The sequence below is a fragment of the Nerophis ophidion genome, linkage group LG23 (genome assembly GCF_033978795.1).
Source record: "Nerophis ophidion isolate RoL-2023_Sa linkage group LG23, RoL_Noph_v1.0, whole genome shotgun sequence".
NCBI lineage: Eukaryota > Metazoa > Chordata > Actinopteri > Syngnathiformes > Syngnathidae > Nerophis > Nerophis ophidion.
In genome coordinates this window covers 34,841,079-34,857,912 of record NC_084633.1, presented here as the reverse complement: position 1 = coordinate 34,857,912, position 16,834 = coordinate 34,841,079, and the positions used below count along the sequence as shown (strand labels likewise).

General features: G+C 36.2%; 1 protein-coding gene across 3 annotated transcripts in view; it reads right to left on the bottom strand.

Moving 5' to 3' along the window:
• The window catches only part of LOC133541144 (ras-related protein Rab-37-like), an 82,956-nt gene extending 68,665 nt beyond the window's left edge, over nt 1-14,291 (bottom strand). Inside the window, exons 1-2 of one of the 3 annotated variants that reach the window (XM_061884253.1) lie at nt 13,880-14,291; nt 5,129-5,239 (exon numbers count right to left, since the gene is read on the bottom strand). In XM_061884253.1, coding sequence (XP_061740237.1) covers nt 5,129-5,239; nt 13,880-13,975 — 207 coding nt within the window. In that variant the 5' untranslated portion in view covers nt 13,976-14,291. Of the gene's footprint in view, nt 1-5,128; nt 5,240-13,398; nt 13,534-13,879 lie in introns of those variants that run through there. The other 2 variants (XM_061884254.1, XM_061884255.1) reach the window with 2 other exon arrangements.
• Between the last annotated feature and the right edge of the window lie 2,543 nt (nt 14,292-16,834).

Here is a 16,834-nt window from a genome sequence, read left to right as displayed (position 1 = left end):
TGTTGACCTTATTTGAAGGATCATAGAACTGACTTCGTTGTTTTTGTTGACCATATTTGAAGGATCGTAGACCTGAATTTGCTGTTTTGGTTGACCATATTTGAAGGACCATAGAACTGACTTTGATGTTGTTGTTGACCATATTTAAAGGATTATAGAACTGACTTTGCTGTTTTTTTACCATTCTTGAAGAATCATAGAACTGACTTTGCTGTTTTTGTTGACCATATTTGAAGGATCATAAAACTGACTGCTGTTTTTGTTGACCATAATTGAAGGATCATAGAACTGACTTTGCTGTTTCTGTTGACAGTCCAGCACCCCCCGCCACCCCAAGAGGGACAAGCGGTAGGAAATGGATGGATAGATATTTGAATGCTCATTAAGACGATTTTGCTGTTTTTGTTGACCATAGCTGAAGGATCATAAAAGCTGATTTTGCTGTTTTTGTTGACCATATTTGAAGGATCATAAAAGCTGATTTAGCTTTTTTGTTGACCATACTTAAAGGATCATCAGGCTGATTTTTCTGTTTTTAGTGACGATATTTGAAGGCTAATAAAGCTGATTTTGCTGTTTTTGTTGAACATATTTGAAGGCTTATAAAAGCTGTTTTTGTTGACAATATTTGAAGGATCATAAAAGCTGATTTTGTTGACCATATTTGAAGGATCATAAAAAGCTGATTTAGTTGTTTTTGTTGACCAAATTTGAAGGATCATAAAACTGACTTTGCTGTTTTTGTTGACCATCCAGCACCCCCTGTCCACACCCGCCACCCCAAGCAGTAGGAGATGGATGGATGGATATTTGAAGGATAATAAAGCTGTTTTTTATGTTTTTGTTGACTATATTTGAAGGATAATAGAAGCTAATTTTGCTGTTTTTGCCGACCATATTTGAAGGATCATAAAAACTTACTTTGCTGTTTTTGATGGCAATATTTGAAGGCTCATGAAACTGATTTTGCGTTTTTTGTTGACAATATTTGAAGGCTCACAAAACAGATTTTTCTGTTTTTGTTGGCTATAGTTGAAGGATCATAAAAGCTGATTTAGCTTTTTCTTGCCAATATTTGAAGGCTCATGAAGTTGATTTTGCTGTTTTTGTTGACCATAATTGAAGGATCATAAAAGCTGATTTTGTTGACCATATTTGAAGACTCATAAAAGTTGATTTTGCAGTTTTTCTTGACCATATTTGAAGGATCATAGAACTAAAATTTGCTGTTTTTGTTGACCATCCAGCACAGCCCGCTCCCCAAGACGGACAATTGGTAGAAAATAGATGGATAGATGCATATTTGAAGGCTCATGAAGCTGATTTTGCTGTTTTTGGTGACCATATTTGACAGATCATAGAAGCTGATTTTGTTGACCTTATTTGAAGGCTCATCAAAGGTAATTTTGTTGACAATATTAGACGGATCCTAGAAGCGGAATTAGATTTTTTTTAAAACCATATTTGAAGGATAATAAAAGCTGATTTTGCTGTTTTTGTTGACAATACTTGAAGACTAATGAAGCTGATTTTGCTGACCATATTTGAAGGCTCACAAAAGTTGATTTTGCTGTTTTTTTTTACAATATTTGAAGGCTCATTAAAGCTCATATTGCTTTTTTTGTTGACCATATTTGAAGGCTCATGAATTGATTTTTCTGTTTTTATTGAACATATTTGAATGCTAATAAAACAGATTTTTCAGATTTTTATTAACCTTTTTCAGATTTGTATTAACCTTCAGATTTTTATTAACCTTCAGATAATATCTGAAGGTTAATAAAAGCTGAATTTGTTGTTTTTATGTTGACCATATTTGAAGGCTCATGAAGTTGATTTTGCTGTTTTTGTTGACCATATTTGAAGGCTCATATAAAGTTGATTTTGCTTTTTTGTTGACCATATCTAAAGATTCATGAAGCTAATGTTGCTGTTTTTGTTGACCATATTTGAAGGCTCGTGAAAGCTGTTTTTGTTGACAATATTTTAAGGTTAGTAAAAGCTGATTTTGTTTTTAGTTCACCAATAAATCAAAGGATCTTAAAAGCTGATTTTGCTGTTTATTTTGACCATATTTAGAGACTCATAAAAGCTGACTTTGTTGACAAGATCTTAAGGTTAATAAAAGCTGATTTTTTTGTTTTTGTTGACCTAAAATCAAAGGATCATAAAAGCTGATTTTGCTGTTTATGTTGACAATATTTGAAGGCTCATGAAGCTGACTTTGCTGTTTCTGTTGACCATATTCGAAGGCTCATAAAAGCTATTGTTGTTGACAATATCTGAAGGTTAGAAAATCTGATTTTGCTGTTTTCGTTGATCATATTTGAAGGACCATGAAGCTGATTTTGCTGTTTTTGTTGACCATATTTGAAGACTCATGAAAGCTGATTTTGTTGACAAGATCTGAAGGTTAATAAAAGCTGATTTTGTTGTTTTTGTTGACCTAAAATCGAAGGCTCATGATGCTGATTTTGCTGTTTTGTTTTTTTTTTACCATATTCGAAGGCTCATAAAATTTATTTTTGTTGACAATGTCTGAAGGTTAGGAAATCAGATTTAGCTGTTTTTGTTAATCATATTTGAAGGATCATAAAATCTGATTTTGCTGTTTATGTTGACCATATTGAAGGCTCATGAAGCTGATTTTGCCGTTTTTTTGTTCTTACCATATTTGCAGGCTCATAAAGCTGATTTTCCTGCTTTTTTCATTTTTATTTTTTTTTACCATATTTAAAGGCTCATAAAGCTGATTTGGCGTTTATTGTCAACAGAATTAGCTTTGTGAGCCTTCTAATATTGACAACAAAAACAGCAAAATCAGTTTCATGAGCCTTCAAATATTGCCATCAAAAAACAGCAAAGTTGCGTTTATAATATCTAAAGGCTTGTACAGCTTATTTTGCTATTTTTGTTGACAACAGTTTAAGGCTCATAAAAGCCGATTTTTCCGTTTTTGTTGACCATATTTGAAGGCTCATGAAGCTGAGTTTGCTGTTTTTGTTGATCATATTTGAAGGCTCTTAAAAGCTGTTTTTGTTGAGAATATCTGAATGTTAATAAAAGCTGATTTTGCTGTTCTTGCTGACCATATTTGAGGGATCATAAAGGCTGATTTTGCTGTTTATGTTGACAATATTTGAAGGCTCATGAAGCTGATTTTGCTGTTTTTGTTGAACATATTGGAAGGCTCTTAAAAGCAGTTTTTGTTGAGAATATTAGAATGTTAATAAAAGCTGATTTTGCTGTTTTTGCTGACCATATTTGAAGGATCATAAAGGCTGATTTTGATGTTTATGTTGACAATATTTGAAGGCTCATGAAGCAGATTTTGCTGTTTTTTTTTGTTGTTTCTTTGAACCATATTTGAAGGGTCATAAAGCTGATTTTGCTATTTTTTGACAATATTTAAGGGCTTTTTAAGCTTATTTTGCTGTTTTTGTCGACAACTGTTAAAGGCTCATAAAAACCGATTTTTCCGTTTTTGTTTACCATATTTGAAGGCTCATGAAGCTGATTTTACCGTTTTTGTTGAACATATTTGAAAGCTCTAAAAGCTGTTTTTTGTTGAGGATATCTAAAGGTTAATAGAAGCGGATTTTGCTGTTTTTGGTAACCATATTTGAAGGATCATAAAAGCTGATTTTGCCGTTTATGTTGAATATATTTGAAGGCTCATAAAGTATATTTTGCTGTTTTTAATCATATTTGAAGGCTCATAAAGCTGATTTTGCAGTCTTTTGGGGGGATAATATTTAAGGGCTTTTGAGGCTTATTTTGCTGTTTTTGTTGACAACAGTTAAAGGATCATAAAAGCCGATTTTTCCGTTTCGGTTGACCATATTTGAAGGATCATAAAAGCTGATTTTGGCTGGGGCGTGAGAGGCAGGTATCATGTCTGTCTCCTGGGAGGGGGGTGTGTGATTAAAAAATGATCAACAACACCCGGTCTAAACGTGTCGAGGGTGCACCTGGCCCAAAGCGCTGCAGAGTAAAAGTTGCTTTTATGGCAACAAAAAAAAACCATTGGGAGTTTAGTTTATTTCCACTCAATGACAGTAAAGCCCCAATGGCTTCATTTGATGGTAAAAGTCCAAGAACGAAACTGCCAATTCTTATTGTGAAACAAACATACACTTGCTTTTACTTGCAAGTAAAAAAAAGTGCCACTTTAATTGGACAGTAAAATCCTGACAGTACTTTACCAAAACATCCATGTATAGTACGGTATAGCTCAGTTGGTAGAGCGGCCGTGTCAGCAATTTAAGGGTTGCAGGTTCGATTCCCGCTTCTGCCATCCTAGTCACTGCCGTTGTGTCCTTGGGCAAGACACTTTACCCACCTGCTCCCAGTGCCACCCACACTGGTTTAAATGTAAAAATTAGATATTGGGTTTCACTCTGTAAAGCGCTTTGAGTCACTAGAGGAAAAAGTGCTATATAAATATAATCCACTTCACTTCATCAATTTGCCAGAATTTTACTACAAGTGTCACTGTTTTTATTTTCACCAACTTAGTGTCAATTAAAAACTGGCTACCATTCTCAATCTTACTGTAAAGGGAATTTTTTCCCCCTTAAAATCTATATCTCAATATATTTAGTGATTGATTGTAAATGGAAGAAATATACCATTACTCTTACTTTCTTTTTATTTTAATCTGTTTTTTACTTTAAAGTAAAAAAGTGTATATTACACCAAATTACTGTAAATAGTAATATTGTTTTTACGACAAATTTCTGGCAACTGATCTGCCAGTGTTTTTTTTTACCATGAAATCAATAGTTTTACAGTGAGTTACAGTAAATGTAAAATTGACGCCAATGTCATTTTAAATATTGTTTGCTGTAAATAGACAACAATACTACTTCCTTTTTACAGTAAGGTCCGGCCAGCAAGCCATTGACTGCACAATGTTTTTTGACAGCGTGGGGTAGGCTCCAGCGCCAGAGAAAATGCAAGGCTGGTGGCCATCTTGTGAAACAGTTGGTGCAGACTGTGAAGTCGCAGTTAGCACATTTGGCGCTAGCGTCACACGAGGTGCCAATTGTCACACTCGGGGAGGAGGAAATGTTGCTTTCACAGACACAGGAAAAAAAAAAAAAAAATCTTTCGGGATCGCTCTCACCCTGAAGTCAATCCCCACGGTGGCGATAAAGTTTCCTCCCACAAACGCTCCGTCTTTAAAGCGCAGCAAGATGCACGTCTTCCCCACGGCCGAGTCTCCCAGCAGCATCACCTGTGGACCAGAAGACAAGGTGTCAGCAGGAAACAGCAGGATGCACGGCGGCAGAAGACTGAAAACTATTTCCCGACGTGAGGATTCTGGTAAAGTTCCAATTGACAAGTCAAGTAGCGTTGAACGAGTCCTCGCACCCCTGTGCTACTCGGGAACGCATGACGCACGGGCCACGTCCCACCCACCAGCGCACCTGTCATGAAGATTGGAGCAAATGGATAGAAGTTATGACTGCTATCATTTTCCACCAAAATATGTTTTTGGTGGAAAATCTTGTTTTTTTTCAACACGATTCTCGATTCAAACCGATATCTTACAACATAATATTTGGCATAAAAATGGTAAAATAGGTTGCAATAAAAACGTTTTCAAATTTTAGGAATCTATTGAGAATGGGGATTAATAAAAATCGATATTTTCCAGCACTCCTACAATGCAGAAAGAACTTGAATCTTGCGACTCACGATTCAATTTGATTCAAATTCCTGGGCTGAAGAATCGATTCAGAATCCAATCCCGATATAAACCGATTCTCCCAACATAATATTAGGCATAAAAAAGGTAAAATAGGTTACAATAAAAACGTTTTCAAATTTTAGGAATCTATTGAGAATAAGTTTTAATAAGAATCGTTACTTTCCAGCACTCCTACGATGCAGTAAGAACTTGAATCTTGCGACTCACGTTTCAATTTGATTCAAATTCTTGGGCTGAAGAATCGATTCCCAACCGAATCCCGATTCAAACAACATAATATTTGGCATAAAAATGATAAAATAGTTCACAATAAAACACTTTTTCAAATGTTTTTCTAATTTTAGGAATCTATTGAGAATCAGGTTTATAAAAATCAATATTTGCACTCCTACGACTCACTGTTCATTTTGATTCAAATTCTTGGGCTGAAGAATCGTTTCAGAATCGAATCCTGATTTAAACCGATTCTTCCAACATAATATTTGGAATAAAAATGATAAAATAGGTTACAATAAAAATGTTTTTAAATTATTCTTAAATGTTGTGAATCTATTGATAATGGGTTTGAGAAGAATCGATATTTTCCAGCACTCCTACGATGCAATAAAAATTTTAATCTTACGACTCAAATTCCTGGGCTGAAAAATCGATTCAGAATCGAATCTCGATTGGAAAAAAAACAAGTATTTTTAAACAATTAAAAAAGATATGAATCAAATCAGAATCGGTCCAATTCGAATCCCATTCTTGGTTTGCCGATTCAAATCTGAATGTTTTGATTCAACACGATTCTTGATTCAAACCGATGTCTCACAACATAATATTTGGCATAAAAATGATAAAATAAGTTATAATATAAACTTTTAAAAAAATATTCTTAAATGTTAAGAATATTTTAAGAATCGGGTTAATAAGAATCAATTTTTTTCCAACACTCCTACGATGCAATAAGAACTTGAATCTTACGACTCACGATTCAATTTGATTCAAATTCTTGGGCTGAAGATCGATTCAGAATCAAATCCCGATTTAAACCGATTCTCCCAACATAATATTAAAAAGGTAAAATAGGTTACAATAAAAACTTTTTCAAATTTTAGGAATCTATTGAGAATAAGTTTTAATAAGAATTGTTATTTTCCAGCACTCCTACAATGCAGTAAGAACTTGAATCTTGCGACTCACGATTCAATTTGATTCAAATTCTTGGGCTGAAGAATCGATTCCCAACCGAATCCCGATTCAAACAACATAATAATTGGCATAAAAATGATAAAATAGTTCACAATAAAACACTTTTTCAAATGTTTTTCTAATTTTTGGAATCTATTGAGAATCAGGTTTATAAAAATCAATATTTGCACTCCTACGACTCACTATTCATTTTGATTCAAATTCTTGGGCTGAAGAATCGTTTCAGAATCGAATCTTGATTTAAACCGATTCTTCCAACATAATATTTGGAATAAAAATGATAAAATAGGTTACAATAAAAATGTTTTTGAATTATTCTTAAATGTTGTGAATCTATTGATGATGGGTTTGAGAAGAATCGATATTTTCTAGCACTCCTACGATGCAATAACAATTTGAATCTTATGACTCAAAATCCTGGGATGAAAAATCGATTCAGAATCGAATCTCGATTGGAAAAAAAACTAGTATTTTTAAACAATTAAAAAAGATATGAATCAAATCAGAATCGGTCCAATTCGAATCCCATTCTTGGTCTGCCGATTCAAATCTGAATGTTTTGATTCAACACGATTCTCGATTCAAACCGATGTCTTACAACATAATATTTGGCATAAAAATGATAAAATAAGTTATAATAGAAACTTTTAAAAATATATTCTTAAATGTTAAGAATATTTTAAGAATCGGGTTAGTAAGAATCAATTTTTTTCCAACACTCCTACGATGCAATAAGAACTTGAATCTTACGACTCACGATTCAATTCGATTCAAATTCTTGGACTGAAGAATCGAGTCAACAGATTCTCACAACATATTTGGCATAAAAATGATAAAATAGGTTACAATAAAAAACAATCTAATTTTAGGAATCTATTGAGAATCGGGATTAATAAGAATCGATATTTTCCAGCACTCCTACAATGCAGTAAGAACTTGAATCTTGCAACTCACGATTCAATTTGATTCAAATTCTTGGGCTGAAGAATCGATTCTCAATCGAATCCCGATTCAAACAACATAATATTTGGCATAAAAATTATGAAATTGTTTACAATAAAACACTTTTTCAAATGTTTTTCTAATTTTAGGAATCTATTGAGAATCAGGTTTACAAAAATCGATATTTGCACTCCTACCATGCAGTAAGAACTTGAATCTTACGACTCACTATTCATTTCGATTCAAATTCTTGTGCTGAAGAATCGTTTCAGAATCGAATCCCGATTTAAACCGATTCTTCCAACATAATATTTGGAATAAAAATTATAAAATAGGCTACAATAAAAATGTTTTTAAATTATTCTTAAATGTTGTGAATCTATTGATAATGGGTTTGAGAAGAATCGATATTTTCTAGCACTCCTACGATGCAATAAGAATTTGAATCTTATGACTCAAAATCCTGGGCTGAAAAATCGATTCAGAATCGAATCTCGATTGGAAAAAAAATAAGTATTTTTAAACAAATCAAAAACATATGAATCAAATCAGAATCGGTCCAACTCGAATCCCATTCTTGGTTTGCCGATTCAAATCTGAATGTTTTTGATTCAACACGATTCTCGATTCAAACCGATGTCTTACAACAAAATATTTGGCATAAAAATGATAAAATAAGTTTTAATATAAACTTTTAAAAAATTATTCTTAAATGTTAACAATTTATTAAGAATCGGGTTAATAAGAATAAATTTTTTCCAACACTCCTACGATGCAATAAGATCTTGAATCTTACGACTCACGATTCAATTCGGTTCAAATTCTTGGACTGAAGAATCGATTCAACAGATTCTCACAACATATTTGGCATAAAAATGATAAAATAGGTTACAATAAAAAAAAATCTAATTTTAGGAATCTATTGAGAATCGGGATTAATAAGAATCGATATTTTCCAGCACTCCTACAATGCAGAAAGAACTTGAATCTTACGACTCACGATTCAATTCGATTCAAATTCTTGGGCTGAAGAATCGATTCAGAATCGAATCCCGATTTAAACCGATTCTCGCAACATAATATTTGGCATAAAAATGGTAAAATAGGTTACAATAAAAACGTTTTCAAATTTTAGGAATCTATTGAGAATAGGTTTTATTAAGAATCAATACTTTTCAGCACTCGTACGATGCAATAAGAACTTGAATCTTACGACTCACGATTCAATTCGGTTCAAATTCTTGGGCTGAAGAATCGAGTCAACAGATTCTCACAACATATTTGGCATAAAAATGATAAAATAGGTTACAATAAAAAAAAAATCTAATTTTAGAAATCTATTGAGAATCGGGATTAATAAGAATCGATATTTTCCAACACTCCTACAATGCAGTAAGAACTTGAATCTTACGACTCACGATTCAATTTGATTCAAATTCTTGGGCTGAAGAATCGATTCAGAATCGAATCCCGATTTAAACCGATTCTCGCAACATAATATTTGGCATAAAAATGGTAAAATAGGTTACAATAAAAACGTTTTCAAATTTTAGGAATCTACTGAGAATAGGTTTTATTAAGAATCAATATTTTTCAGCACTCCTACAATGCAATAAGAACTTGAATCTTACGACTCACGATTCAATTCGGTTCAAATTCTTGGACTGAAGAATCGATTCAACAGATTCTCACAACATATTTGGCATAAAAATGATAAAATAGGTTACAATAACAAAAAAAATCTAAATTTAGGAATCTATTGAGAATCGGGTTTAATAAGAATCGATTTTTTTCAGCACTCCGACAATGCAATAAGAACTTGAATCTTACGACTTACGATTCAAGCCGATTCAAATTCTTGGGTTGAAGAATCGATTCAGAGTCGAATCCCGATTTGAATATAATATTTAAAAAAAAAATTATAAATCAAAAACGTATGAATCAAAATCAGAATCAGTCCAATTCAAATCCCATTCTTGCTTTGCCGATTCAAATCTGAATGTTTTGATTCAACACGATTCTCGATTCAAGCCGATGTCTCACAACACAATATTTGGCAATAAAATGGTAAAATAGGTTACAATAAAAACTTTATAAAATTTTAGGAATCTATTGAGAATCAGGTTTAATAAGAATCAATATTCTCCAGCACTCTTACGATGCAGTAAGAACTTGAATCTTACGACTCACAATTCAATCCGATTCAAATTCTTGGGTTGAAGAATCAATTCAGAATCGAATCCCGATTCAAAAAACATATTTGGCATAAAAATGATAAAATAGGTTACAATAAAAAAACTTCTCCTAATTTTTTTCAAATTCTATGAATCTATTGAGAATCAGGTTTAATAGGAATCGATATTTTCCAACACTCCTCCGATGTAGTAAGAACTTGAATCTTACGACTCACGATTCAATTCGATTCAAATTCTTGGGCTGAAGAATCGATTTAGAATCAAATCCCTCCGAACCGTCATTTTAAAAATCGATTCTTCAAAATAAAAAGAACAATTAAAAAAAATTCTAACCACTTTTTGCATTACAATATTAATGTAATATTTTTTTTCCAAAAGATTCACACGATTCTTATTCATCCCGATTCCAAATGAATTGATTTCGAAAATCAATTTTCTTATTTGTAACTTGTTTTTGAAAAATGTTATTACAATTATGCCAAATTATACATGGCAAGAATCGAATCTGAATCGAATAGTCACCCTGGGAATGGGATTGACTAGTTCGGTGCCCAAAATTGGCACTCATAATTATTTGGTGTAAAAATGACCGATTCGGAATCGGGGGAAAAAGAAGAATCGCGATATTGGAGGTGAATTAATATTTTCCAGTAGCCCTCGGATATATTCATATGACTCTTACTCCCGATTAAATGGACTCCCATTTTTTCGGGTTTTTCAGAATCGATTCAGCCTGGTTTTCCTTCCAAAGAGTCTCTTGCGACACATTATACAATAAATTAACTTTTTTTTTTTCCAAAACAAGTTACAAAAGCTGATAATGAATAAATAAAAAATACTGACAACAAGTCCATTTAGAATCGCAGTTCGGTTTTGAATCGATTCTTTCCAGCAGACCAATGATTAGGTACACCATACTTGCCAACCCTCCCAAATTTTCCGGTAGACTCCCGAAATTCAGCGCCTCTCCCGAAAACCTCCAGGGAAAAATATTCTCCCAAAAATCTCCCGGTTTTCAGCCGGAGCTGGAGGCCACGCTCCCTCCAGCTCCATGCGGACCTGAGTGAGAACAGCCTTTTTTCACGTCCGCTTTCCCACGATATAAACAGCGTGCCTGCCCAATCACGTTATTCCATGCGAGGCGTCCGGCATACCGCCGATGAGCATGGTGCAGATGGGTCTACCAACCGGCGTAGCTCGGTTGGTAGAGCGGCTGAGCCAGCAACTTGAGGGTTTCAGGTTCGATTCCCGCTTCCGCCATCCTAGTCACTGCCGTTGTGTCCTTGGGCAAGACACTTTACCCACCTACTCTCAGTGCCACCCACACTGATTTAAATGTAACTTAGATATCGGGTTTCACTATGTAAAGCGCTTTGGGTCACTCGAGAAAAGCGCTATATAAATATAATTCACTTCACTTCACTTCTCGGCGCCCGTGTCGGAGCACACGTTTAAAGCCGACGCTGGTCAGGCTGCTGAGGGGGAAGTAGAGGGCGGCGATGTACGAGCTGCGCACCGACGGGTCGCCGACCATGTTGTTGACGTAGGGCAGTGGTCCCCAACACCCGGGCCGCACAAGAAAAAATATATATATATGTGTATATATATTTCTTTTTATTAAATCAACATAAAAAACACAAGATTCACTTACAATTAGTGCACCAACCCAAAAAACCTCCCTCCCCCATTTACACTCATTCACACCAAAGGGTTGTTTCTTTCTGTTATTAATATTTCTGGTTCCCACAATGTATATCAATACAGTCTGCAAGGGATACAGTCTGTAAGCACACATGATTGTATTTTTTTATTAACCTCCGTCGGACAAAATTTCAAGCGCAGTTCCAAAAAGGTTAGGGACCACTGACCTCGGGCATCTCCAGGCGTTTGCCCAGCTCATGGAGCCATCCTTGGGGAAGAGACGGGAGGACAACAGGGTGACAAGAACTAAGTCATCCAGACTAGAGATCAATTGTATTATTATGTTTATCTTACCTAAAGATAAATATATTTATTAATAATTTTTTAAAACTAAATACATTTTTAATACATTTTGCTAAAAACATCAAAATTCATTGTATTTTTATTTGTATTTTTTCTGACTCATTATATCCAGCCATAATCATGACTGGATATAATAATATCCAGTCATGATATAGTAATAATAAATAATATATAATAATGATCATAATAATTCATTTAAAATGACCATATTTAGGCTTCACGGTGGCAGAGGGGTTAGTGCGTCTGCCTCGCAATACGAAGGTCCTGCAGTCCTGGGTTCAAATCCAGGCTCGGGATCTTTCTGTGTGGAGTTTGCATGTTCTCCCCGTGAATGCGTGGGTTCCCTCCGGGTACTCCGGCTTCCTCCCACTTCCAAAGACATGCACCTGGGGATAGGTTGATTGGCAACACTAAATTGGCCCTAGTGTGTGAATGTGAGTGTGAATGTTGTCTGTCTATCCGTGTTGGCCCCGCGATGAGGTGGTGACTTTTCCAGGGTGTACCCTGCCTTCCGCCCGATTGTAGCTGAGATAGGCGCCGGCGCCCCCCGCGACCCCAAAAGGGAATAAGCGGTAGAAAATGGTCATCCATCCATATTTAATTATTAAAATAATTGCTTGTTTATCAACAACTTTAGCGTTTAAGCTCTCAGAAGCCAAGTTATGTTATATTCCTTAAGATTTATTTAAGCAACTTTGAAGTATCAATTATCTAAACAGTTTTCTTTGCATATTTTCAGGATGTATATATATATATATATGTATAAGAATTACTTGACTATCTGTAAATATACTCCTCCCCCATATTTGAAGTAATTAATTTTAAATGATCATAATTCATTTAAAATGACCATATTTAATTATTAAAATAAATGCTTGTTTATCAACAACTTTAGCATTTAAGCTCTCAGAAGCCAAGTTATGTTATATTCCTTAAGATTTATTCATGCAAGTTTGAAGTATCAATTATCTACACACAGTTTTCTTTGCATATTTTCAGGATTTAAATATATATATATATATATATATATACATATACATATGAAATACTTGACTTGGTGAATTCTAGCTGTAAATATACTCCTCCACTCTTAACCACGCCCACCACCCCAAACCACGCCCCCACCTCCCGAAATCGGAGGTCTCAAGGTTGGCAAGTATGAGGTACACCTCTTCCAAACATTAGCATGACACTTTCCGCAATTAGGTATGTAAACATAATAATTCATATTATTATTGTATTAAATTAAAATAATGGAAAACCACGATTGACAAATGCATTTTCATAAACCTATGGATTCGACTGGCGTTAGCTCGCTAGCTTAAATGCTAACGTGAAACAACATACCTGAATTTAAACTCGTAGAAACTCCAAGCAAATCATATTGATACTCAACATAAAATATATTCATAATTCAACATAAAAGCTGAGCTGTGAGGGAAAAAAAAGTGATCGATTTTTCTTCGACGGTGTCAAAAATCTGCGAACCGGAAGTAAAGTCGCCCGACGTAAAAACAACCGGAAGTGAAACGCTCTTGTACACCTGCTTTACAAAATAAAATTTAAAAAAATAAACATGTTAACAACGCACAAATACAAACAGCGTGACGTAGCCCGAACAATATTTAATATTTATTCCGCATTTTGGTTGGAATATTTCAGCGTGAATAAGTACTTTTTTAAGCTCAAACATGTATGTGGGTATACCGGACCAGAAGGAGCAACACGTCCTTTTTTTTTTCGAGACATTGACGATTAGCATAACAACAACAACAACAACAAAAATAAGAATAATACTAGTTTGTGGGGACACGACAAGAAGACGCACCTTGTAGGCGACGTCGGAATACTCGTTGATGGACGCGCCTCGCTCCAGCACGTATTTGGACTTCCCGTTCTTGGACGATGCCTTCCGGGCGGACATCGCGGTGGGAAATGATGCGTTCAGGGAACCCACTCCGATGTAGTCCCCTACGGGTGTGCGTGTTCGTGTCAGTCGGAGTCCTCTGCGCGCATATTTGCGTGGAATTCAATAAATGACGCTGACTCGCCAAAAATGTCCACAATAAGAAATAATAGAAGCTTGACTCCCAGGCGTCCGACAATGGAAGCAGGGGAGGAGAGGAGGAGAGGAGAGGACGCAATGGACGCCGAGCGGAAACATTTGTCTGCTGGGCGTCCTCGCGTGGGCGCGCGGTCAATTACGAACCCAGCGCGTCTGTGCGCGTGCGCGCGCGTCGGTTTCCCGTGGAACGCTCCGAAGCCGCACGTGTGAAAAGAGGGTGTTAAAAGCAATGATTATTGAGTGACTAATTAATTAAGTCAACGTATCAGTTGGATGGTCGATATTCCATCAAAGTCGGTCGCCCAACTGTTCCTGACAAGAACAGCTTGTGTATTTAAAAAAAATAAACAAATAAAAATCGATGTGTCAAAGCGTTTTTATCCCAAAAAAAAGTATTTCTGGTGGTTTGTCTCCCTCTGGTGGCCACAAGCAGAAGTGACGTCTGTCTGTTGGGTATTGCAAGTAATTTGTCCAGGGCCGCACCTGCTTCAATGGTGGCCCTCAGTGCTAATTTGGACAATTTACACTCCTGGGTTCAAATCCAGGCTCGGGCTCTTTCTGTGTGGGGTTTGCATGTTCTCCCCGTGAATGCGTGGGTTCCCTCCGGGTACTCCGGCTTCCTCCCACCTCCAAAGACATGCACCTGGGGATAGGTTGATTGGCAACACTAAATTGGCCCTAGTGTGTGAATGTGAGTGTGAATGTTGTCTGTCTATCTGTGTTGGCCCTGCGATGAGGTGGCGACTTGTCCAGGGTGTACCCCGCCTTCTGCCCGATTGCAGCTGAGATAGGCGTCAGCGCCCCCCGCGACCCCAAAAGGGAATAAGCGGTAGGAAATGGATGGATGGCTGGATATATATATATATATATATATATACACACACACAAATCCCGTTTCCATATGAGTTGGGAAATTGTGTTGGATGTAAATATAAATGGAATACAATGATTTGGAAATCCTTTTCAACCCATATTCAATTGAATGCACTACAAAGACAAGATATGTGATGTTCAAACTAATAAACTTTATTTTTTTATGCAAATAATAAACAAATTAGAATTTCATGGCTGGAACACGTGCCAAAGTAGTTGGGAAAGGGCATGTTCACCACTGTGTTACATCTCAGTTTCTTTTTACAACACTTAATAAACGTTTGGGAACTGAGGAAACTAATTGTTGAAGCTTTGAAAGTGGAATTCTTTCCCATTCTTGCTTGATGTACAGCTTAAGTTGTTCAACAGTCCGGGGTCTCCGCTGTCGTATTTTACGCATCAAAATGCGCCACACATTTTCAACGGGAGACAGGTCTGGACTGCAGGCGGGCCAGGAAAGTACCCGCACTCTTTTATTACGAAGCCACGCTGTTGTAACACGTGGCTTGGCATTGTCTTGCTGAAATAAGCAGGGGCGTCCATGAAAACGTTGCTTGGATGACAACATATGTTGCTCCAAAACCTGTATGGACCGTTCAGCATTAATGGTGCCTTCACAGATGTGTAAGTTACCCATGCCTTGGGCACTAATACACCCCCATACCATCACACATGCTGGCTTTTGAACTTTGCGCCGATAACAATCCAGATGGTTATTTTCCTCTTTGTTCTGGAGGACACCACATCCACATTTTCCAAATATAATTTGAAATGTGGACTCGTCAGACCACAGAACACTTTTCCACTTTGCATCAGTCCATCATAGATGATCTCGGGGCCCAGCGAAGCCGGCGGCGTTCCTCGGTGTTGTTGATAAACGGCATTGGCTTTGCATAGTAAAGTTTTAACTTGCACTTACATATGTAGTGACCGACTGTAGTTACTGACAGTGGTTTTATGAAGTGTTCCTGAACCCATGTGGTGATATCCTTTACACACTGATGTTGGTTTTTGATGCAGGGAACAAAGGTCCGTAATATCATCGCTTACGTGCAGTGATTTCTCCAGATTCTCTGAACCTATTGATAATTTTACGGACCGTAGATGGTAACATTCCTAAATTCCTTACAATACCTCGTTGAGAAATGTTGTTCTAAAACTGCTGAACAATTTGCTTACAAAGTGGTGACCCTCGCCCCATTCTTGTTTGTGAATTACTCAACATTTCATGGAAGCTGCTTTTATACCCAATCATGGCACCCACCTGTTCACAATTAGCCTGCACACCTGTGGGATGTTCCAAATAAGTGTTTGATGAGCATTCCTCAACTTTATCAGTATTCATTGCCACCTTTCCCAACTTCTTTGTCACGTGTTGCTAGCTTCAAATTATGATAAAGGATAAACGGGTTGTACTAACAAAGTGCAGATTGGATTTGAACCTATTTAAAACATGTCATCAAAATTCTAAAATTAATCTTAAATAAATAAATGATAAATGGGTTGTACTTGTATAGCGCTTTTCTACCTTCAAGGTACTCAAAGCGCTTTGACACTACTTCCACATTTACCCATTCACACACACATTCACACACTGATGGAGGGAGCTAACCAGCACCTATCAGGAGCAAGGGTGAAGCGTCTTGTTCAAGGACGAGGTTGGTACTAGGTGGGGATTGAACCAGGGACCCTCGGGTTGCGCACGGCCACTCTCCCACTGCGCCGCGCCATTAATTCTAAAGTTAATGATTATTTGCACCAAAAAAAAGTTTGTCAGTTTCAACATCAAATATGTTGTCTTTGTAGCATATTCAACTGAATATGGGTTGAAAAGGATTTGCAAAT